This window comes from Neovison vison, chromosome 13 (assembly GCF_020171115.1).
Source record: "Neovison vison isolate M4711 chromosome 13, ASM_NN_V1, whole genome shotgun sequence".
NCBI classification, from domain to species: Eukaryota; Metazoa; Chordata; class Mammalia; order Carnivora; family Mustelidae; genus Neogale; species Neogale vison.
In genome coordinates this window covers 133,936,964-133,959,512 of record NC_058103.1, presented here as the reverse complement: position 1 = coordinate 133,959,512, position 22,549 = coordinate 133,936,964, and the positions used below count along the sequence as shown (strand labels likewise).

Sequence of the window (22,549 nt, the reverse complement as noted above, 5' to 3'; positions counted from 1 at the left end):
AGTAATCATCTTGTTTTCTGTTCGGTATGAGCCAAAGGAAAAGGAACACGGGCTCACCCTGGAATCGGGGGAAAGAGCCTGCAGAAGAGCTGGGGTTGGATAGTGCTCAGCTCTTTCTCCCAGCTCAGGGAAGGAAGGCACCCCCCATCACGCCTCCCCTAGCTGCCGCCGTATTTGTGGTCACACGGAACCACACCAGGACCCAGGTGCGAGGAGGCTGTTTAGGGCAAAACCAACGGACCGTGGGGCCAGAGGCTGCATGATGCCCCCCCAGGGCCCCCAGCACAGGGCCGACTAGAGACAGCTTCCCTTGCAGAGTCTTCTGCACAAGATCACTTGCCAAGTCAGGCTTTCTAAGCGCAGGTCATTAAGCATTAAATATATTTTATGTATTTTAACGACTCAGACACCGGTTCTCTAGAGAGCAGAGTTCCGCCTGGTAATACCAGAACCACCACCCCTCCCCCCTCCCAGAACTCCCCAGGAGCGAATCTCACTAACTTATGTCCAGAGGCTCTTAAAAGCCACCCAGGATCTCTGGATTCTCTCCTGCTTCATTTTCTTGGGATTTGTGTGTTTGTTTTGTTTTGTTTTTGTTTTCTGAACAATTACTCAGTATCACTTTCTTCCAGCCGGTCTTCAGCAAATGATTGTCTGAGGTCCGAGGGGTGAATGGCCGTTTCCATCTTTCCTGTCCCTCGGCCCCCACTTCCTTTCAGCCGGCGCTATAATTTCCCCTCCTTTGTCAAGGGACCACCAGCACCTGATCTCTCGAATGTGGAGGCCCGTCCCTGCCCGTGTCTCTGGGCCCTCAGCCTTGCAAAAGCAGGTCAGCACGCCTTGTCTCGGTGGCCAGCGTGCTACGTCGTGGAAACGACCCTTTGCTGCAGAAAGCTGCCGTCTTTTTGCTCGGGCCAGACTCTGAGCTCACAGGATGATAGAGAAACCACCGTGTACACAGCCTTTCCCGGCAGCACAACAGCTAATCTTTTGTTTGATTCCCACGACGGGGCGGCTTCCCATCACCCTCAGGGGGCGGCTTCCCATCATCCACACTGGGCGCCACTCTCTGCCTGAGTCCTCAGCCGCGCCTTCGCACAGATGGAGGTTAAGCTTTGGCGTGAGCACCAATGTCAGCCCTGGGGGTTCCCTCTAGCAGGAGGTCTAACCGTCTGCTGCAGAGACAGAGACACGACCGTGTCCCCAGTGTTCCACAGATATAGGTGGACGCAAACACCCCAGCCCACGGGCACCCACCGTCCAGGGCCTGGCCCTGTGCTCTGTGAGCGGTAGATAGAAGCTTCCAGAAGTCCCACCTTGGCACTGCTGGGTCCCTTTCCCTCGCTTGGGTTCCTTGATTCCCGAGAGAGACAGGAGGACCAGCCGAGCCCTTCCGTGGCTGTGCCTTTCTTAGGCCTCACGCGCAGCACCAGAAGCCGTCGGTGACCTCAGTGTGGCTGTGACTATGGCTGTGGTCCTAAATGCGGCTCTTGTTGCTCAAGCAGGTGGAGTCTGTGGAATTCACCGTCTGGGACATCGGCGGCCCCGCGAGCATGGCCACCGTCAACCAGTGCTTCTTCACAGACAAGGCCCTGTATGTGGTGGTTTGGAACTTGGCTCTGGGCGAGGAGGCCGTGGCCAGCCTCCAGTTCTGGCTGCTCAACATCGAGGTGAGGAGACGCCAGACCCTCAGGTCGCGGGCCGCAGAGCCTCACAGGGGGCCCACCACTTCTCCGAAGCATCCCCCTTTATGGGTGGGGGGGGAATGGTCGGGGAAAAATGCTGGGCATCATGGCGGGCGTTCGGAGGGCCCCGATTCATAGGTCGCGTGGAGCCCTTAAAACCCTTCTCGGCCAGATGGTTGTCCGCGCCCTCGTCGTTTTCTTCTACCTTAAATTTAAGAGCCCACCTCCTACCTTGGACCCAAAAGGAAGACAGAGCCCCCCCTTTCACAGGTTAAGATGGTAAGAGCCTGGATGCAGGCCAGGTCCCAGGTGGCAGACACACTGGCTGAGGGAACAGAGATCCAGCCCATCTGGGATGCCTCTCCTGGAACCCCTCCGTGCACAACATGCCCTCGAGGTGTCCGGAGGTTTCCCGGGAGCTGTTTCCCAGTCCCGTCTGTGCTCAGCTGTGGGGCTGTCTCCGGCAGGCCAAGGCCCCAAATGCAGTGGTGCTGGTGGTCGGAACGCACCTGGACTTGATCGAAACCAAATTCCGAGTGGAGAGAATTGCAACGCTGCGCGCCTACGTGCTGGCCCTCTGCCGCTCGCCCTCTGGGTCCCGGGCCACAGGCTTCCCCGACATCACCTTCAAACACTTGCAGTGAGTGTCTTGCTCTCTCGCACCTGGTGCCCAGAGGTTGCTGGGGCTGCAGCGCCCTCTCGTGTCCTTCTTCCCCGCCCCGGGTAGGACAAGCTCCCGCTCGCGGATTGGCAGGGCAGAGCCCGGACACCCCCTCCCCAGGTGTGTGGGTCCCCCTACCCCATGGGTCTCCTCCTCAGGGTCCCCTCCTTGCCTGTGTCCTGTGTTGAAAGTCGTATACGATCTGTCACATTTGCTGATCTCGGACGGATCACAGACCCCCCACCCCATGTGGTCCTGGTCCTCACGCTGGGTCTGAGTGGTCCAGGCCAGTGCCAGTGGGATCGGAGCGTTGAGCGTGTTGCTTCTTTCCCCTCCTGTCCTTGGGCTCATGACGGTCCCATGGGTTATGGGGACCATTGTGCCCTCTTCACAGATGATGGAAGGAGCTCAGCGAGTTAAGCCTTCTGTCGTAGGAAGCAAATGTGGGTTGCTATACTGTGCTGGGGGATCTCGGGTTCCCCCCCTTTTGGGTGGGGTGCCGCAGACCTTGGTGCAGAGATGAGCCTGGGGTCACTTCCGCTTGCCTCAGACCACAGGATTGGACTGACCCTGATGCAGAGCTTCAGGACTCCCTCATGTGCCCTTGAGAACACCCCTGAGGCCTATGGTAACAGGACCTGGGTCCAACCCGCCTCTGCCTTTCCAGCTTGTGTCCTTGGGGGTCACCTTGCACCTTCGGGCCTCACGTTCCTCCTCTGTAAAATGGGCACACTCGGGACACGGTGCATCGCTCCCCGCACAGAGCGTTGCACCAAGTGAGCCCTTAATATGTGTCTCTGCGTTCACCTTTTTTTTTTTTAAAGATTTATTTATTTATTTGACAGAGAGACAGATCACAAGCAGGCAGAGAGGCAGGCAGAGAGAGAGGAGGAAACAGGCTCCCCGCTGAGCAGAGAGCCCGATGCGGGGCTCGATCCCAGGACTCTGGGATCATGACCTGAGCCAAAGGCAGAGGCTTTAACCCACTGAGCCACCCAGGCACCCCTCCCGGGTCCTTTTAACATGGCAGCATGAGGGACAAAACCCAGGGACAGAGAGATGCTGCCCAGCTTGTGGGAGAGGAGCCGTGTGGCGAGGGATCACGTTCTGTTTTACACTCACAGCGAGCTCTCCTGTAAGAGCCTGGAAGGCCATGAGGGGCTGCGGCAGCTGATTTTCCACGTCACGTGCAACATGAAGGACGTGGGCAGCACCATCGGCTGCCAGAGACTCGCGGGAAGGCTGGTGCGTGCTCAGGCCTCCGGCTGCAACCCCGCGGGGAGGAGGGGGACGCTCCCTTTCTGTCGGGAATCCCAGCACGTGTGTTGTGTGCTCAGTCGCGCTGGTCCCCGTGCAAGCAGTTTGGGGGGAGGGGTGTGCAAGGGTGCAAGGTTGAGGGGGTGCAGGGGTGAGCGGGTGAGAGGAGAAGGTCACCCACTCAGGCCTCCGGGGAGCGGGGGGCAGCAGGCGGGGCCGGGTGGGCGGGGCGCGGCTCGGGAGCTGCCGGGAGGGGGGCCCAGCCAGCCCGCCTGTCACCCAGATCCCCAGGAGCTACCTGAGCCTCCGGGAGGCCATGCTGGCCGAGCAGCAGCGCCGCAGCCTGGGCGACGACGTGCAGTACCTGACGGACAGGCAGCTGGAGCAGCTGGTAGAGCAGATGCCCGACAAGGACATCAAGGACTACGAGGACCTGCAGTCCGGTGAGTGGGCGCCCCGGTGGCGGGAGGCGGGGGGGGGTGCAGGGGGAGCCCTGGGAAGGGGCAGTCCCATGTTTCACTGCTCGGCACCTGTCTGCAAGTGACCGTCAGAGCACTTGGCGTGGTTGTGACACGAAGGGCGGGTCTGTGGGTTAAAGCGTAGGGACGTTTGCAAAGATGGGATCTGCGAATGCTGGAGGTGGGTGGGCCGAGCTCCCCGGCAGGCCGCGCCGTCAGATCAGCACATTGGCAAGAGTTCCGCGGTGCCACTAGGGCACCCGGGACGGGGCAGCAGAGCCGTCTGCAGGGCCACGTGTGCTGGGGGCATTGCTTGCTTCCCAAGAAGAACTAGTGACCTGGCCCCCTAGGGACTAGGTCACCCTAGAGTCCCTGTCGCCCTTTGTCTGACCCTGCTCCCCTTCCCTGGGTAGCCATCAGCTTCCTCATAGAAACCGGCACCCTGCTTCACTTCCCGGACACCAGCCACGGCCTGAGGAACCTCTACTTCCTTGACCCCATCTGGCTGTCCGAATGTCTGCAGAGGATTTTCAACATCAAGGGCTCCCGGTCGGTGGCCAAGAACGGGGTGATCAGGGCAGAGGACCTCAGGATGCTGCTGGTGGGGACCGGCTTCACACAGCAGACGGAGGAGCAGTATTTCCAGTTCCTGGCCAAGTTTGAGATCGCCCTGCCTGTGGCCAACGACAGGTGAGGCCACGGCCCGGCCGCTCATGCTGCTCCCCCCAGGGAGGGAGCGGGGCTTGGGGTCACTGGGGGCTTGACCAAGAGCTCCAGGCACGGGCCGTGGGGACAGATGACCTGCCCGCCTGGGCTGGCCTCTCCTTTTTGGGCCCCGGGGTGGGGGGGTCTCTTTTCAGGGGCTTCAAAGAAACGCATTCACTGAAAAAAAAAAAATGCAAGAAAATATGCATGAATGGCATTAAAAATATCTTGCGGGGTGGGGGGGCTCATATTTTAGAGAGTGGATTGCTTGGTTATTTGGTGAATGCAAATGGGATAAGTGAGAAGGAGACACTAATTATACAGCCTGGTTTCCAAATGCAGGGGGACAGGGGCCGGGGTGGGAGTGGGTGGGGGTGGGTTACATGTGGGTCCCATCCAGTGATGCTGCCTCTGAACTGGCTGGGCACGCAGGGCCTCCATGTCTCAATTTCAGTTTCAGCTGCTTCATGGGTCTGATATTGATGTTGCCCACGAGGCAGTAACCAGGACCCCCAAACCTGCAGACCTTTTCCACGTACCTACCATAGACTGTGTCACCACCTGCCTCCCTGGAGCTAGAGCTAGTCCTAGAGCTCTGGGGTCATGCCCCCTGGAGACTCTTGGGAAGCTGGCCTGGACCCTGTGTGGCCAGCCCGGAGACTCCACCTACAGAGACTGGGCCTCTAGGAGCCAGAGCTGGGCCACTGTGCCCGAGGCACCCCGCAGATTTCCACGCAATCTTGTAACTGTAGGAGAGGGCCCCTTGTTGCTCCAGCCCCCTGGGAGCCACAAGGGGGTCCTAAAAGGAGAAACCCCAAGGAGGGATTGAAAGTCTGCATGATCCCTCTTACTGTGAACAAGGGGTGTCTTTGACGTTGGTCCGTGCACAATGAGGCAGCCTCTAAGTTTACAGTATTGCCGAAATCAGAGAATTTTCCAGTTATTTTACCAACAGGTAAGAGGAATGAGGGGTTACCAGGACTCAATAAAAGCAGGTCAGTTCTGCACACACGTATGACCGGTTGAACCATAAAATTACCCAGGTTATGGCCGAGTCTTCTGGAAGGCTTACAGTCCAGTGGGTGAGACCACAGGGCCAGAATGTTTGCATTCTGCCAAGAATCCCAGCTGCCTTTCTTGTCTCATCTGTACAACAGGAATAAGACTATCATCAATTGATATTATAATTATTGTGGGGATTAAATCAGATAATACATGTAGAATATGAGAAGTGTCTCTTACTCTTAAAAGCTCCAAAGATGGGCCACCTGGGCGGCTCAGTCGTTTAAGTGTCCCACTCCTGGTTGCAGCTCGGGTCTGCTTGACCCGAGGGTCTGCTTGAAATTCTCTCTCTCCCTCTCCCCCTTCCCCTGCTTGTGCCTGTGCACACATGCTTGCTCTCTCGCGTGATCTCTTGCTCTCTCTAAAATAAATAATCTTAAAAAAAAAACAAAACTCCAAAGACATCAGGTGTCATAAGCATTATTATTGTTACCCTCCCTCTGTGTTAAGTACTCAAAGCCAGTGGTATCTGGTTCCGTAGCAAGTCACAAATGTCCGGGCATTTTCCATTTTTAGCATAGGTGTAATGGTTCCCTTGTGCCTTAGGCAAGTTCCCTCTCCTTGCACACAAATGTGTATTTGGTTAACAGTGCTGCCCAGCGTCTCTGAGAGCTCCTGGCCCACGGAGCTCCTGGCAGTCACGGTGGTGTAGCGTGAGCTCGCTCCTCCATAGAGACATGGTCGTCCCCCCCACCACCAAGGTTTTGTTCAGCAGACATGGAAAGAATTTGCCTCTTTCATCCCCATCTTGCTGACCCTCTGGTCATCCCCCGGTTCATCCTTTCGCCACGAGCAATCACTTTCCAGCAGGTGAGCTCGTGTCGGTGGTCTGGAGCAGAGCGGCCGTGGCCAGTCGGCTGGCATCTCTCCTCTGAGTGGTCTCTGCCTTTGGCCACGTGGAGCAGCTGCTCCGTGTAGGCTGCACCGGGGCCCCGGGGCGCAGAGCCCACTCCCTCCCCTCCCTCGGCACCACCCGGCAGGATGTGGCCGGTGTGAGCTCCATGCTGAGTGTGGTGTGGGCGGAAGAAGTGGCGTAAATCATGGCAAGGCACTGATGAGGACCTCTGGATTGGGGAGGGGCAGGGAGCAGATGTCCAAGGACTTTTCAGAACATGAAGAACTAAGTCGGGCTAAAGGCCTCGGGGTGGAGGGAGAGACACTCTAGCTGGGGTGAATGAGAAGGTCGTCTTACCCCAGACCCGAAGTGGCTAAAAAGGACCTGAAACCTCACTGGCTTGCCCTGTCGCGCCCCCCCCCCCCAGCAACCCTGTGGGGCAGGTGTCCTTTCTCTTCCCATGTCCAGAAAGGAGAGTCTGCACGGGGTTGCAGGGTTGAAGGCACAGAGCTGGGATGGATGCTTCTACGATATTTTCAGAATAGAATCCAGAACATTCTAAAGACACTGTATTGGAGCTAAACTGATGTCTTTAAAAGCTTCAGGGGAGCTGAAGGCACCGTCTTTGTTCAGAAAAGAGCCCACAAAAGGCCACCCCGTGCCTGCCCCCGCAGCTCCCCGCACACAGAAGATTCTGGGTTTCAGGCACGCTCTTGGAGGGGCCTCCCCAGCTTCGGCTGTTGTCAGCTGACTCGGTGACTCAGCACTTTTATGCTGAGCAAGAGGGCTCTCATAAAACATCCCTCCGTGCACAAACAGCCTCATTCTAACTTTTAAGGCGATGGTGTTGTCTCAGCCGTCCAAGAACAATAAATAGCTTCGAAGGCCAGAAACATGACTCTGACCCCAATGTCTCCATGGCCCTTGGAACTGTGCGGCTGTATTTGTGTTTCCTTCGCCATCCACAGTTAATTTTAGCGATTCCCCAGTCACAGCCCCCTTTGCAGTGAGCGGACCGAGACATGCTATGTCTGATGTGTTTATGACCACAGACAGTCTCATGTCTTACCTTAACATATTCTAGTCGCTGTCCTAGAGGCCTTTCAAGAGGTAGCTTTGCTGTCCCCTTCTTCATTTCCTCTTGGAGCATTTATTCTCAAGCACAGAAAACTACCCTGTCTTTCTAAAAGTAGAATTCCAGGGACACCTGGGTGGCTCAGTGGGTTAAGCATCTGTCTTTGGCTCAGGTCATGGTCCCAGGGTTCTGGGATCGAGCCCCGCGTCGGGCTCCCTGCTCAGCAGGGAGTCTGCTTCTCCCTCTGCCTCTGCCTGCTGCTCTGCCTACTTGTGATCCCACTTTCTCTCTCTGTCAAATACATAAATAAAATCTTTAAAACAAACTAAAAAAATAAAAGTAGAATTCCGGAGGCACTGGGGCAGGGGGCCCAGGCCAGGCCACACCGTTCACCTGTCCCCATTGATGTGTTCCAGCTACCTTCTGCCACACCTCCTTCCATCCAAACCCGGCCTGGACACTCACGGCATGCGGCACCCCAAGGCCAACACCATTCAGAGAGTGTTTAAGATGAGTTTTGTTCCCGTCGGCTTCTGGCAAAGGTTTATAGCACGGATGTTGATCAGCCTGGCGGAGATGGACCTGCAGGTAGCGGCTGTTTCTACCGGGGGCGGGGGGTGGTGGAGGGAAGGGGAATGCACGCAGGGCAGCCAGAGCTGAGCTCTCCCGAGAAGGAGAGGCCCTTTGCTTGAAGGGGTTGGCTGAAACCCCTTTTTCTATAGCAAAGCTGCTGCCTTAAGCCCAGGAGGCCAACATGAGCACAGCTGCCTTCTCTTCTGTGGCTGGCAGACAGACCCTTTTGCGCCCTTCTGTGAATAAGAAACCAGCCCCTAGCTGGCTCAGAGTCCACATTTTAGGAGCTGTGGTTGTAAACCAGTCCCCATCAGAAATCCCCTTGTTAGAACAGAGATGTCGGGGCCTGCAAAACCGGCATTTTGCGTATCAAACCATGGTCCTCCGCAATGCCTCGGGTTTGGAGACTTACCCACTTAGAGAACCATGGCTTTGCCGCTCAGGCAGGGTCCTGAGCTCACCTGGGGAGTTGAGGACAGAGTGCAGGCTGCCTAAATCAGAGTCTCTCTGGGCACCACCCAGGCACTGGGAGTTTTTAGAACTTGCCAGGTGATTTCACTGTCAGGTCCGAGAACCACTGGTGTGGATCTTTAACTTGGGCTGGAAGCAATGAAGACCTGACCCAAGCTGTTCCTTTCTGTGGATTCACCCAGTAAGGGGTCAAAAGGAGTGCTGGCTTTCCGCCACCCTTAATTTAATGCAAAACAGTCACACGAAAGTAGTATTTGTCTAGAATGGCGTTTCTCAAAGTGGGATTCCTGGACCAGCAGACCCTAACCTGGGAACTTGTTAGAAATGATGGGTATTAAGGAGGGCACGTATTGCCTGGAGCCCTGGGTGTGGTGCATAAACAATCTTGGAACACTGAAAAAATAAAATTAAATTAAAAAAATAATAAAATACAATGGTAAGGAAACAAATAAATATTTAAGATTTCGCTAAAAAAAAAAGAAATGCAAATCCATGCCCCCTCCCCCTCACATACGCACTACATCAGAAATTCCAGGATGGAGCCCAGTGCTCTGATTTTCACAAGCCTTCCAGAGGATTCTGACCCAGTATGAGCACCCCTGGCATAAACTTGGAATATTTGATTCTAAATTCACTATGAATAATTGTTGAATAATTGATGCTAAATTCACTCTGAGTTTTATTTTTGCCACATTCTAATGAAAAAGGCCCTTATGGAATTAACAACCCCGCGGTGGCTGACTAAAGATGTTCTTTGATCTTCCGAACATTTTACTGAAATGTTAAAAAATCAATACAAGAGCCTGAAAATCGTAACTGCTGTGGCTCATGTTGCGGGGGGTGGGGGAGGGCTTTCTTGAAAGGCTTGGGGGGCCCACTGATGATGGGAAGAGTGGGTACAGGAGCTGGCTGGTCTACAGTTCTGATTCGGTCACTGTGCCCTCCCTTTAAACTGTCCTCCTGCCGCGTTCTAAGTGGGAGGTCACAGAACACAGCGTTACTGTCATCGTGGGAGGCCTGAGCTCCCAAGTGGGCTCCGTGAGGGAGGGTGGGGGGCCCAGCTGGGCGTGGGGGTGGGCGCCCTTCCAGGCAGCAGCCCTCCCTCCAAATGAGAGGAGAAGTACCATTAAAATTCAGATGAGGAGGAGTTCAGTCTCAAAAGTAGTCACAGGCATACAAATTCAAGCAACAGAGGAGACGCTGACCACTTCGCACGTCTCAAGCCCCAGACTGAAGCCACAGTGGGCAGCCCCAGAAGCAGGACACCTTCCCGTGCTGTGGCGCGTGTATATACGGTCGAATTCTTCCCACAGCGGCTCCTCGGTCCATATCCAGAGCCTAAAAACAGTTCAGACCCTTGGACGCAATAATCCTACTGCTAAAAACGTGAGTGAAGGAAATCACTTAGAATCAGAGAACGCTTTTCTATGACTTTTCATGGATCATTGGCCTCATGGATCATTGGACCATCGGGAAGTCACTATACTTCACAAAATACTGCGCTTTAGAAAAATGACTTCTGTGGGTTTTTTAGTGGCCTAGGGGAAGTGAAGTTTTTGAAAGCATCCAAAATGAGAAATTTAGGAAATTAGAAATACAAAAGTAGAAAATACGGCTTCGGCTGTTTTCCAAACATATACGTAGACAGAAAAAAAAAAAAAAATCCTGGAATAAAAGACACCAAAATCTCTCTGCTTAGTGTTAAGTTGTTTTGGGGTCTTTGTTTTTGTTTTTTGTACATTTTCCTGTATTTTCTACATTTTTCTAACATGAATTTTTGCTTGTCAAATCAGGGAGGGAAAAGGTTTGAAAAAGAAGAGCCTATTATCAGTCCTTCGGGAAAATTGTGCTCCCAGAGTGTTGTGGGGACCCCTCCAGATCGTGCAGTGTTTGATTTGGCAACGGGATGCGCGGTGTGGGAGGAGGGAGCAGGGATGACAGGCGTCATTTATCACGATGGGACCAGGCCGGCCTCTTCAGAGCTCTGCCCAGCACCGGCGAGGAGGCTGGAATGCGTAAGCAGGGTCTTTTCTCTCTGTCTTTCAGCTCTTCGAAAACAGGAAGAATACTAAAAGCAGACACAGGAAAGTCACCATTTATAGTTTTACAGGAAGCCAGAGAAATCGCTGCAGCACATTCAGAGTGAAAAGAAATCAGACCATCTATTGGCAGGAAGGGCTCCTGGTCACTTTTGACGGGGGCTACCTCAGGTAGGAATGGTCCGAAACGTGCCCGACTGTGTCCCCATGGTGCCTTGGGAGCAGCCGCCCGCGGCAGCCTCCTCCAGGGGACCGTCTGCTTCGTGTCCAAAGTTCTTCCAAGAGCAGCTTATCATGGCAGCCTGCTAGAAAGAGGAGACCCTCCCCAGCTGCAGCTGTCCCAACCTCCCTCATCTCCTCACCCCTCCTTCTCTCCCCTGGCAGGACAGGAAAGTTGAAGGGAGGTGTGGTGACCACAGCCCAGGACTTGAGGGAAGTGGGTAGCCACTGAGCTCTGGGGTAGGAGATGCTGGCAACCCCGTGGTCACTTAGGGGACACCTTCAGGAGCCTTGCTGCCATCTGGCCCTGTCCCCTGGTCCTAAGCGATGATGACCCAAAGGACACCATTGATCCCCCACGTGACATAACAAGATACATAACTTAGCTCCCTTTTTCTGGTTTCTTTCCATTTTTGAGAGACAGAAAGACAAAGCCAGCTCGAGAGGTTTGATAAATGACTTTGAATCGGCTTTAATAAACACACAAGATGGTTTCATATTTACACTGAGTTTTTCAAAATATTCTTCAGCTCCATGAGAAGGGAGGGAGAAAGGATCTTCTCTTGAGCCTGACTTGAACCTTTCTCGGTGGCTGGTGCTTTCATGTAGATGTTCCCAGGGGCGCCTGGATGGCTTAGTCGTTGAGCATCTGCCTTCAGCCCAGGTCATGATCCCAGGATCCTGGGGTCAAGCCCCCTGTGCGTTGGGCTCCCTGCTCAGCGGGAAGCCTGCCTCTCCCTTTCCCACTCCCCCTGCTGGTGTTCCCTCTCCCCTTGTCTCTGTCTCTGTCAAATAAAATCTTTCAAAAACTTTTTTAAAATATGGATGTTCCTACTTAAAGCTCACAGCTGCCAGCTGGCAAATGAGTGTCTTGTAGTTTAGAGAAGGCGAGAACCTTCCCCAAGGTCACCCCTAGGGGTCAATCCCTGCCTGAACATACGTTCCTGTCAAGTCCCCATGATGTCTGCGTCACTGGACTGGGAAGTGGTGGGGGGACAAGGCAGGGTCACACACACAAGTAACAAACACAGGGGTCCCCCTGACTGTCCTGCCTGGGCACAGGTTCCTGGGGTCAGGGTAGGGGTGAGGTGTTCCCTGGGATTCGGGTCTCAGCCTGGAGGCAAGGAGATCATCCCAGGGTCCTCCACGGCGAGATCACAGTGGGCTCTCCCTTTTGGGTTGCAGCGTGGAATCATCAGATGTGAACTGGAAAAAGAAGAAAAGCGGAGGAATAAAAATCATTTGCCAGTCAGAAGTGAGGGACTTCTCCGCCATGGCGTTTATCACAGACCATGTCAACTCCCTGATCGATCAGTGGTTTCCCGGTAAGAGAACATTCTGGAACCAAGTCTTTGTTCAGTTAATATTTCTTTACAAATCAGGGTGGGGTTCATTCTGCGGGGAGCAGAAGTCTCACTGGGACTCAGCCCATGGAAACCAGAGAGGTCCTAATGGCCCTTTGGCAGAATCCTGATCCCTGGCGGAGCCCGGCTGTGACATGGGTTTGGGCACTATGGGGAAGATGTGGGCCCAGACCCCACAGGGCATGTGCAGGCCTTGGCTTCCTGGCTGCCCACAGTGTTTGGGAAGACAGACAGGCCTGGCTGCCCTGCCTGGTCCAAGGAGACCCTCAATGGATGCTTCACACAAGTCCTGTATACAGACAGGACGGTGCTGAAATCTGGGGGGACCCAGTGAATGGGGTGGGATGGCAAGGGAGCCACACCTATCAAGGACCCCCATTTTCCTTTCCTGCCAGCTCCCACCCCCTAATCCCAGAGGTGACCAACCACCACATGGTCCTTTGATCCCCTTCTTCATTGACAATCCACCCAAAGAAAATACCGTTTGAAGTGAAGCTTCTGAGGCCCTCTGTTTGTTTTGCTACCAGAGTAGAGACAAACCAGTGGGGTGTCCTGTAGGAGGAGGCTGCGTGGGGCAGATCTGGCAGCCTCTTCCCCACGAGCCCCCAGCCTCTGAAGGCTGGCGTGCCAGAGAGTGGAGAATGGGTTTGGACGCCAAGACCTGCTTGGCCAGTGCCCTCGCTTCTCTGAGCTGGCATGTCTCCTGCAGCCATCGCTGTGTCCCAGGCCAGCCTCAGGAGAGGAACATGGCAGGCCATGCTTCGGAGGCATGGTCTGGACACTGAGGCCTGGGGGCCTTCCAAGGCTGATGGAAAAGCTGACCTATAAGGAAAAAAGCTTAGAAAGGGGCCCACGAGGGACACCTGGGTGGCTCAGTCAGTTAAGCATCTGACTCTGGGTTTCGACTAGGGTCATGATCTCGGGGTCCTGGGATCGAGCCCCATGTCAGGCTCCATGCTCAGCGGGGAGTCTGCTTGCGATTCTCTCTCCCCTTCCTCTCTTCTCCCTCACTCTTTAAAATATATAAATAAGTCTTTTTAAAAAAATGAAAGAAAGAAAGGGGCCCAAGAGAAGGCATTTGGTGTGTGACTTGTGGTAGTTTGGGTGTCCTTGGTCATCCAAGGAAGCCTCTAGACCCATATGAGCCTCCCTGGGCTTTTGGGATGCCCCGCCAACCAGTGACACCCCCCCACACAGCTGGTCCTGGGGGAGATTTGACGGCTGGGTGGGGGAGGGGCATTCCATTATCACCTGTGACAGGACTGCTCAGGAGACAGCACCACGAGCCAGTGGGCAGGGTGTGTTACAACCAGGTCTGCAGATATAAGATGTGCCCAGAAGGTTCTAGAAGTGCCCCCTCCAACCCTGCACAAGGCAGGCCATCAGTTCTCCCTGAGGCGCCTCGGAGGCTACATCTTTGCACCTCCTTTCAGAGGCGTGCGGAAAAGCTGTGTGTCTCCCTGCCCCAGGGACCCCAGGTAAAATGACGGGGTTCTGTCTGTTATAATTTGTACTCATTTCTCCCCTGCATTGCCCTTCTAGGAGGGATCATAGTAATTGCAAGCCTTATGTTTCTAATTTTAAGAATGGCTCCTTATTGGTTGTGGTTCAGTTGCCGGAGCGTGGCATAGCTCAGACACAGCCCGCGGCATCCTATCGGGGCCCAGCTGTGCAGGAGGGATCCCCGACCTCTCAGCCCCTCCCTAGCCAGCCTGCTGAGGGTCTGGACCACCCACTGTCTTGTCCAGTGCATCCCTGACCTTTCCCGATGCTGGGCTTTCAGGATCTGGCTCTCCAAAAAAGTACCCAAGGACACAGTCATGGTTCAGCCACTCCCTAGGTCCAGGCAGGGTCACCCAGATCCCCTCCTATGAAAAGCCCACCCAACCGGGACACTGCTTGGGGACCCACCTGTGGCCGCCTTCATGTAAACCGTCTCCTGCTTTGTCTGCACTTAGCCCTGACAGCCACAGAGAGTGACGGGACCCCGCTCATGGAACAGTATGTCCCCTGCCCGGTGTGTGAGACCTCCTGGGCCCAGCACACGGACCCGAGTGAGAAGGCGGAGGGCGTCCAGTACTTTGACATGGAAGACTGCGTGCTCACGGCCATTGAGCAGGACTTCATCTCCTGCCCCAGACACCCCGACCTGCCCGTGCCTCTCCAGGAGCTGGTCCCCGAGCTGTTCATGACCGACTTCCCGGCCAGGTAGGGCCACAGCGCTGCTCCCCTGATCCCTAGTCTTTTGCCAGCTCTAGGAACAGAAGGAAAATTCTCCTTGGCCTTTGAGAAGGGGGCGCTCCCAGACCTACAGCCTCGTTTTCCTTTCTTAGCAAATGCTGACTCCTACCGGCTGCCCCAAGGCTGGGCATTTGGGTCCCCTACCTCTCTGTTCCTGCAGTTAAGTCGACCTATAACCTCAGATAATTACTTCGGAGAGAAGGCTGGAGAAATAGAGAAGGATTTTTGGTCCCACCCAACAGGAAAGGGTCACAAAATCCAAATGCTGGGTCAGAGAGGGGCTGTTCTATAGTCATGGAAACTGGAAGCTATGACTCAGTCTCCCTGGAGATAATTGGATATTGGCCCTGACCCACTATTTTGCAATTATGAAGTCCTGTTGTTGCCTTAGTCAAAAGATGGCTATACCTGGCTTCTTTAAAGAAAAGTAAACTTTTGGGTGGTGGGGGTAAGAATATTTATATTCTCATTTTTCCAAATTGCCCCTATCCCGGAGAATCCATGTGCAGCAGTCTGAGATAGTGCAGGATATGGGTCAGTCTATCGGATTAAGAAATTGCTTCCTACTTTGGATGATGTCACCCCATAACCCTTTCCAGGTGCCCCAGTTACCTCGCTGGTCGAAATGATAATTCTGCAAAACGAGCTCCCTTTACTTCTAGAACCCTAACGTGAGGATTGTCTTTTCTCAGAGACCATATCCAGAGTTGTATAAAAGCATGGATCAGGTTTTGGGGGGCGCCCAATGGGGCAGCCTCAAATGTTAGGATTTTCATTTATTTGCTGAACCTTGTTGGGGTTTATGCTCGTACTGCCTCTGGGCTGGGCGTTTACTGTATGAGATCAGGAAAGCCTGCTGGGTTTGGATCAAATGGCAGGCATAGCCTGGTCCTTCACTGAAGGTACTTGGCGGCTGGTTGAAAAGCCCGACAAATGTGGATGGGATTCCCAGCCCAGCAGAGGCTCCCTGGAAATTTGAGCTTGGGCCCAGCCAGGCCGCTGAGGCATTGCACCCCCCGCACCAGAAGTTTGGGCCAGTCGGGGTTGGGGGAGGGGTTACCAGGCATCCGGGGAGCCCTGTCTGGTGGCCCCGAGTTTACAGGAGTCCTAACAGAATGCCCCAAGGTGATTCCGCAACATTGCTGCTGTTCCCCATGGGCCCATGCCACCCATGCAGGCAGTTTTGCGGGAAGGACATGGGAGAAGATCCCGGCTTCTCTGCGGAACCCCCAAACTGCCTCGTGGCCTCAGCCTGTGCGGCCAGGATGGCTCCAGGGGGGGACACCTGGCTTAGGCAGCCTATGAGGGACCCAGACAGACTTCAGCAGAGCAGGGCGAGGCCCTGAAGTCAGAGGGCCTCTGGGCTGCCTCCTTGTCCTTCCCTGCCTCCTAGCATCCCTCTCTCTCTCTCTTCCTCCCTTCCAGGAGTGACCTACAGTCTTCCCAAAAGCCCAGAAGGAATCTCCCCTTTACCTAGAATTAGAACGCACCGACCAGAGGAGTCTAAACTCCCTGCCCTTGGGTGAATCCCTAGCCAGCGACTGCACACAGAGCTCGTGCCCCTCATAAGCCCTCCGTGGCCACTTACATCATGCTCTGCTTAATAAAAGAAAAAAGAAATAAGGAAACGATCCACCTAGCAGTGAATAAATGTATTTTGTCTGATGGGTGTTAGCCCTCAAAGCCCAGAATCTTTGGGAAGGAAACACCCAAAGAATTTTCTTTCCATGTGGGCCACTCTGCAAGACATCCCCCTGTGCTGTCCCCCTGTGCTGTCCCCCTGTGCCACCAGCACGCCTACGAGGCAGTTTCCACTACGAGCCCACTTGATGCAGGAGACCTAGGCTTGCCGAGGCTACGTAACCTGCCCGCGGCCATGGCTTATCCCGGTTCTGACCCCATGGGTGGCTTTGAACTATGACTCCCTGTTGTGGGAGAAATGACCAAGGCTGTCCTTCCATCCACCCATCCCGGGGCCGCCCCCGCCTCAGTGGGCCCCTCTGGGGGGCGGTAAGGGACCAGCTGCGGAGGTGCGGTCTGACCCGCGCGCTGTGCTTCCGGCAGACTCTTCCTGGAGAACAGCAAGCTGGAGCACCACGAGGACTACAACAGTGTCCTGGGCCAGGGCGGGAGCGGCACCGTCATCTACCGGGCCCGCTACCAGGGCCAGCCTGTGGCGGTGAAACGGTTCCAGATCAAGAAATTCAAGAACTTGGCAAACGCCCCAGCGGGTAAACAGGGCCCCGTGTCGTTTCTCGGCAAGACCCGTGCTCCCGCGGTCCAAACTTGCTGCCACCTTGGGGACACTGGAGGAGGAGGGTGGACGAGGCCGGCGGAGGTCCCTGGGCAGCTGACCTGCCTTGCTCCTGGCAGGATGTGGGACAGGCCTAAAGGTCGGGCTGAGCCACGCTTGGAAATTGGGAGATTAATTTCTCGTCTAGAGGCAAGATCCCAAGAGCATGAGCCATCCTTACGGTGCCCATCGGCTCCGCGGCCGGCACGGGCCTGGCACGTGGTGGGTACACACTCAGACGTCACCTGCAGGACCCCTCTCAGCCATGCCCACTAAAGGAGAAGGTGGGAGGCCAGGTCCTGGTGAATGGATGGGGAAGCCAGCGTGGGACGGCTTCTCCGCCACCCGCAAGAGGGAGGAAACCATCTCTTGCTTTGGCACATCCAGGCCCAGACTCAGAGATGCAGCTCAGAGATGTCCTCTACCTAGAGCAATCCATCCCCACTCTACACCCGGCTGGCGCGGGTACTGGGTGACCCCCTCACTCCCCGCCGGCGGGATATCACGTGTCTCGCCCCAACCCCACCCGGCTCAGCATGTTCATCCTTACGATCATTCGGGTCATTTACACGCTTGGTAGGAAAATCAGAATCAGAGCAATTAAAAAAAAAAAAAAGATCAGAAAGGAAGAGACCTATTGTTACTATAGGAAGAGAATGACTTCCTGCACAGAAAAATCCCAGAGAGTCTGCTGACAAATGTGAGAGCCAGAAAGAGCTTCTCAGAATTCCGCAGCGTTCCCACGGACAGCGAAGGCAGCAACAAAGCGTCGAGTGTGGAGGGATAAATAATGTATATCGTTCAGTTCTCGTTTAAATCCTAGCGAGCATGTGCGTGCCTGTGTGTATGTGAGAGAGAGAAGGAGGTCTCACTCACTGAGTCTAAATGCGTGTAAAATGGCAAAATCCCCCAGAACAGCTGAGAGTCCTAGTGAGGGAGACGAAGGAAAGAGACCTGCCCAGCAGGATCCCTGATTTTGAGATTGAACGTAGGGGAGGTACAGATGGGGACGCAGGAGGACGAGGAAGGCCTCGTCGAGCCCAGGGCCAGCCAAAGACCAGTGGGTGGAATCTTGATGACCCCCCCACTTGGCAAGAGTGACCCTTTGGGGGGAAGAGGGGGACCCCTTGGGCAGCCACCTTCCAGCGGTTACAGCACAGACTGGAAATTGGCGACTCCTGCCGATAGATGTTGCTCCTCCGGCCTGAGATGACGTGTCACAGGCCCACGGCGGCCCCGGGTCTCTCTCTGGCTGAGGAGAGAAAGCTGGCTCTTTCTTGCCTTTGGAGGTCCAGGCTACCAGCGGGGAGTCAGGCGGGCCTGCCCTCAGCATCCCTGTGGGTGAGCAGCCGGGGCCCCGGTCACCTGCCCGTCCTGGGGCTCCAGCTCCGGGTGACACTCAGGGAGGCAGAACCAGAATAAGCCGCTGCTGTGACCCTCCGGGGGCCAGCAGGGGGAGTGGGGTGAGGGCTCCAAGAGTGACAGGATGGCAGGGACACACGCAGGAGGGGGGCAGGAACCGCCCACCGTATTGGGATGAGTTTAGCACCTGAGGAGGAAGGGGCCCCGTACCAGCCTGAATGCCTCAGGAACGCCACCGTCTGGGCCCGAATTCTAGGGCACAGTTTCCCACCTCTGATGTGTCAGTGCCTTAAAATGTGAGTGCTGCCGCCTCAGCCCCTCTGGTCCCCGGTCCCCGCGGGGCTGCTCTGAGTGTGGCAGGACTCCCCCCGCCCCCACGGAGTGGCCCTAGAGGGGCTCCCCGGACAGCCCTGATGACCGCGCCCTCCCTCGCAGACACCATGTTGCGGCACCTGCGGGCCACCGATGCCATGAAGAACTTCTCGGAGTTCCGGCAGGAGGCCAGCATGCTGCACGCCCTGCAGCACCCCTGCATCGTGTCTCTCATCGGTATCAGCATCCACCCACTCTGCTTCGCCCTGGAGCTCGCCCCGCTCGGCAGCCTCAACACTGTGCTGTCGGAGAACGCCAAAGGTACCAGTTGTGCTCCGGAACATTCCCGGGGCATTGCCTGGGGCCCGGCCAGATACAGCGCCCCCTCCCCCTGCCGTGGGAGGCTGGCAGCCCAGACCCCAGGGAAGCTGGATCCCCGGGGGGTTCCCTCCTCCTGCCCGGCCTGGCTGTCTGGGGCACAGCACTGACTTCCTGTGGGCCAAGAAAGGCACTTCCCCGGGTCTATACCCTGAGTGGTGGTGTTGTTAGTGAGGCTGGAGAAGCTTATGGTTTAGAGTCAAAGGGAACCCCATTCCAAGTCGCGGTTCTCTGCTGTAATCCTGTAAGTGCCTCGTGTGCTGGTCTGTAAAAGGAGGGTGATAATAGTCCCACTAAGGGGGGTGCAGCTGAGGGTTTCAAACGAGGCAGCCTAGGGCACACGCCCACCAGCCACACAAAGCTCTCCTTTCCCCAGAACGCACAACGCGTGTCCATCATCGCTCAAAACCAACAAAACAAAACACACACACACAAAAAAAACAAAAAAACTGAGGGCATTTTTTTTTTTACTGAAATTTTACAGTAATTTTCCTCAGGACATGAATAGAGAACTAAGTTCCAAAGAGCGGACCGAAGGAGAGAGGTTGTGGTCTCATGACTCAGGCAGAAGAAACACAATTAAACTCAAATCATGTCTCCCTCAGCAGAGGAGAACTTTTTTTAAATGAAACTCTTACTCCCACAGTCCACCCCTTGATCGTAGCACGAGCTTGGCCTGCGATGAACTCTAGGAATTTTGAATCCTTGCCCTTTTCGTTAAAAACACCGACAATTCCGGGCATGAAGTACCATGTATGATGCTGTAGAAATAAGCATCTCTCTCCTAAATACCGTATCTGTCTCCGTGGGCCTCCGGCATGGAGAATGAGAAGTGTCCATAGGACATAAAGTATCTGGGGAGAGAGAAGGTGAGGAAAGACTGTTGTTGTAATGGTAGCTTGGTTTTTTGGTTTTTTTTTCTTTGCAAAGATTCTTCCTTTATGCCCCTGGGACACATGCTTACCCAGAAAATAGCCTACCAGATCGCGTCCGGCCTAGCCTACCTGCACAAGAAAAATATCATCTTCTGTGACCTGAAGTCGGACAACATTCTGGTCTGGTCTCTGGACGTCAAGGAGCACATCAACATCAAGCTGTCGGACTACGGGATCTCACGACAGTCGTTTCACGAGGGTGCCCTCGGCGTGGAGGGCACCCCCGGCTACCAGGCCCCAGAGATCAGGCCTCGCATCGTGTATGACGAGAAGGTACCCACACCCTGGCCCACTGCCGGCCCCCAGGCCTCTGGGAGGCCAGCCAGGCAGACCTCATGGCAGCCTCTGAGTTCTGTTTCCCCAGGCACAGTCCCCTCCCTCTCCCGTGCTTCACCAGGGGGCTCTGGCTTGGACCAGAAAGGCACAGAGGTCTGTGCCCACTAAGAATGTCAAGGTTAACTTCTCCTTAGTTTCAGGACCAGTGAAGTCTCTCACCTCTGAAGTCTCTAACCTTGACTCAGACATAGTCAAGGTGAGTCCAGGACAGAAATGGGTCTGGATTTGGCTCCCAGCTCTGCCGTTTAGACATATACAGTGGGGACAGTGGACCAGCCTCGTGGGCACTCATATGGAGCAGTCAGAAGAAGGACGGCAAAGGCTCCTGGCCCATAGGTGCTGTACCCAAGGTGTTCCCCAAGGTCACTACGGAGGCAGCATCACCAAAGCCAGGAGAAGAGAGTGAATTCTAACAGGACAACATGGCCTCCACGAGCCGCTGCCTGGCCAGCCTCAGCCAAGATGTTAGCTGAAGGTTTACTTTCTTCCCTGAAAGCCACTTAGTAGCGGCAGGCACAGAGACAACTTAGATCTGTGTTCTAGCTAGTGCCAGCCCTGGTTCCTCAGTCCCCCAGCACTGAAACTCCCCTGGTCTACAGTCTTTCATTATTTGGTGATTTATAGATGAGTCATTGCCTGATTGCTTCAGGAATGACCTAAACAGGCCTGTAGTCCCCATGCTGTATGTTACATCCCCACGATATTTTATAACTGGAAGTTTGTACCTTTTGGCCACCTTCAAATTAAAAAAGGAGAAAAGAATGACCTTAGTGGGGCACCTGCGGGGCTAAGTCGGTTAACTGTCCAACTCTTGGTTTCAGCTCAGGTCACGATCTCAGGGTCACGAGATTGAGCCCCACTGAGCTTAGGATCTCTTTCTCCCTCTCCCTCTGCCCCTCTTCCATCCCTCTAAAAAAAGGAATGACCTTAGCGTGTGTGGGTTAACTCATCACCTGTGGCTATTAACCAAAATAAAAAAGGCAAATCACAGTGATAAAAATAAGAGCTTCTTACGTGGCAGGTGACACAGACCAGGCACCTCGAAACCAAGATTATAACAGGAACTTTCACATTGAAAACACTCAGGTCCACCTCAGCCATCCTCCTGCTAAAACGTTATCTACCTCTTGGCCCTCACGGAGGCCTAAATTAACTTCTCCTTTTTGGGCCTTTTGAGGACATTAAACTTAGAGGAGTCAACATTTCGTGATTTAGGAGATATTCCCCCTTTATAATTTGCATACACTGCCCTTCTGGTGCCAAGCACATTTAGCTGAGGGTCTGTGTTCTCTTGCCTTTTCTTGATTCTCAAGGATGAGGAGTGTAGCATCTTTGGAGCCCTTAACCTGATGGCTAGCAGGGTCCCCGTGTGTGTTTATTGGATGGATGGATGAGTGGATGGGTGGATGGTTGGATGGAAGGAAGGAAGTATGGGAGGATGGATATGTAAGTGTATGGAAGAACAGATCACCAGGTGGATGAACGGGTAGACAGGAATATAGATAGATAAATACACCGAAGGATAGGCCGTCGGATGGATGGATGGATGGATGGATGGAGGGATGGATGGAAGGATGGATGGTTGGATAATGGATGAAAAGAAGAAAAGGAAGGAATGAGGGAAGGATTGGAAGATGGATGGCTAAAGGGACAGAATGATGGTCAAATGGTTGGTTGGAGGTTTGGACAGGTGGGGAGTGAGGGATGCACTGATGGATGGATCGATGACTGTGTCCCTTTGGGCAGGATCCCTGGTCCGATTGGTCTTCTGCTCCCTCCATCTCTGGGCCAGCTTATGAAAGCTGCTGGACCCGGGCTGGAGACCTGACTTGGCTTGCCTCTTTGCCCAGGTAGACATGTTCTCCTATGGAATGGTGCTCTACGAGTTGCTGTCGGGACAGCGGCCAGCGCTGGGCCACCACCAGCTTCAGATCGCCAAGAAGCTGTCCAAGGGCATCCGCCCTGTCCTGGGGCAGCCGGAGGAAGTCCAGTTCCATCGGCTCCAGGCACTCATGATGGAGTGCTGGGACACGAAGCCTGAGAAGGTACCCGATGGCCTGGGGCCTGGGGGCCTGGCCACTCCTGCCCCTATGGTGGTGGAGGATCTGGATGTCCAGAGCCCACGTGTATGTCTACTTGCCCATCCTTCACTAAGGGTCTAGAACAAATGGGGCAACCCTTGTCTGCAAAAGTCATAATATTTTAAAGCTTAGCTGTTTGGGGCAAAAGGCCAGGGGTTTCAAGGTTAAATAAAATGATTTATCAAATTAGACAGTATGGATTTGATG

At 54.6% G+C, this 22,549-nt stretch overlaps 1 protein-coding gene across 1 annotated transcript in view; it reads left to right on the top strand.

Annotated features, from left to right (window-relative positions):
* The window catches only part of LRRK1 (leucine rich repeat kinase 1), a 117,974-nt gene that overhangs the window by 80,811 nt on the left and 14,614 nt on the right, over positions 1-22,549 (top strand). The window contains exons 15-27 of the mRNA XM_044229746.1: positions 1,506-1,670; positions 2,153-2,325; positions 3,471-3,591; positions 3,887-4,046; positions 4,475-4,751; positions 8,155-8,326; positions 10,829-10,992; positions 12,226-12,365; positions 14,363-14,612; positions 16,710-16,876; positions 18,736-18,933; positions 19,921-20,198; positions 22,112-22,306. Coding sequence (XP_044085681.1) covers positions 1,506-1,670; positions 2,153-2,325; positions 3,471-3,591; positions 3,887-4,046; positions 4,475-4,751; positions 8,155-8,326; positions 10,829-10,992; positions 12,226-12,365; positions 14,363-14,612; positions 16,710-16,876; positions 18,736-18,933; positions 19,921-20,198; positions 22,112-22,306 — 2,460 coding nt within the window. The remainder of the gene's footprint in view (positions 1-1,505; positions 1,671-2,152; positions 2,326-3,470; positions 3,592-3,886; positions 4,047-4,474; positions 4,752-8,154; positions 8,327-10,828; positions 10,993-12,225; positions 12,366-14,362; positions 14,613-16,709; positions 16,877-18,735; positions 18,934-19,920; positions 20,199-22,111; positions 22,307-22,549) is intronic.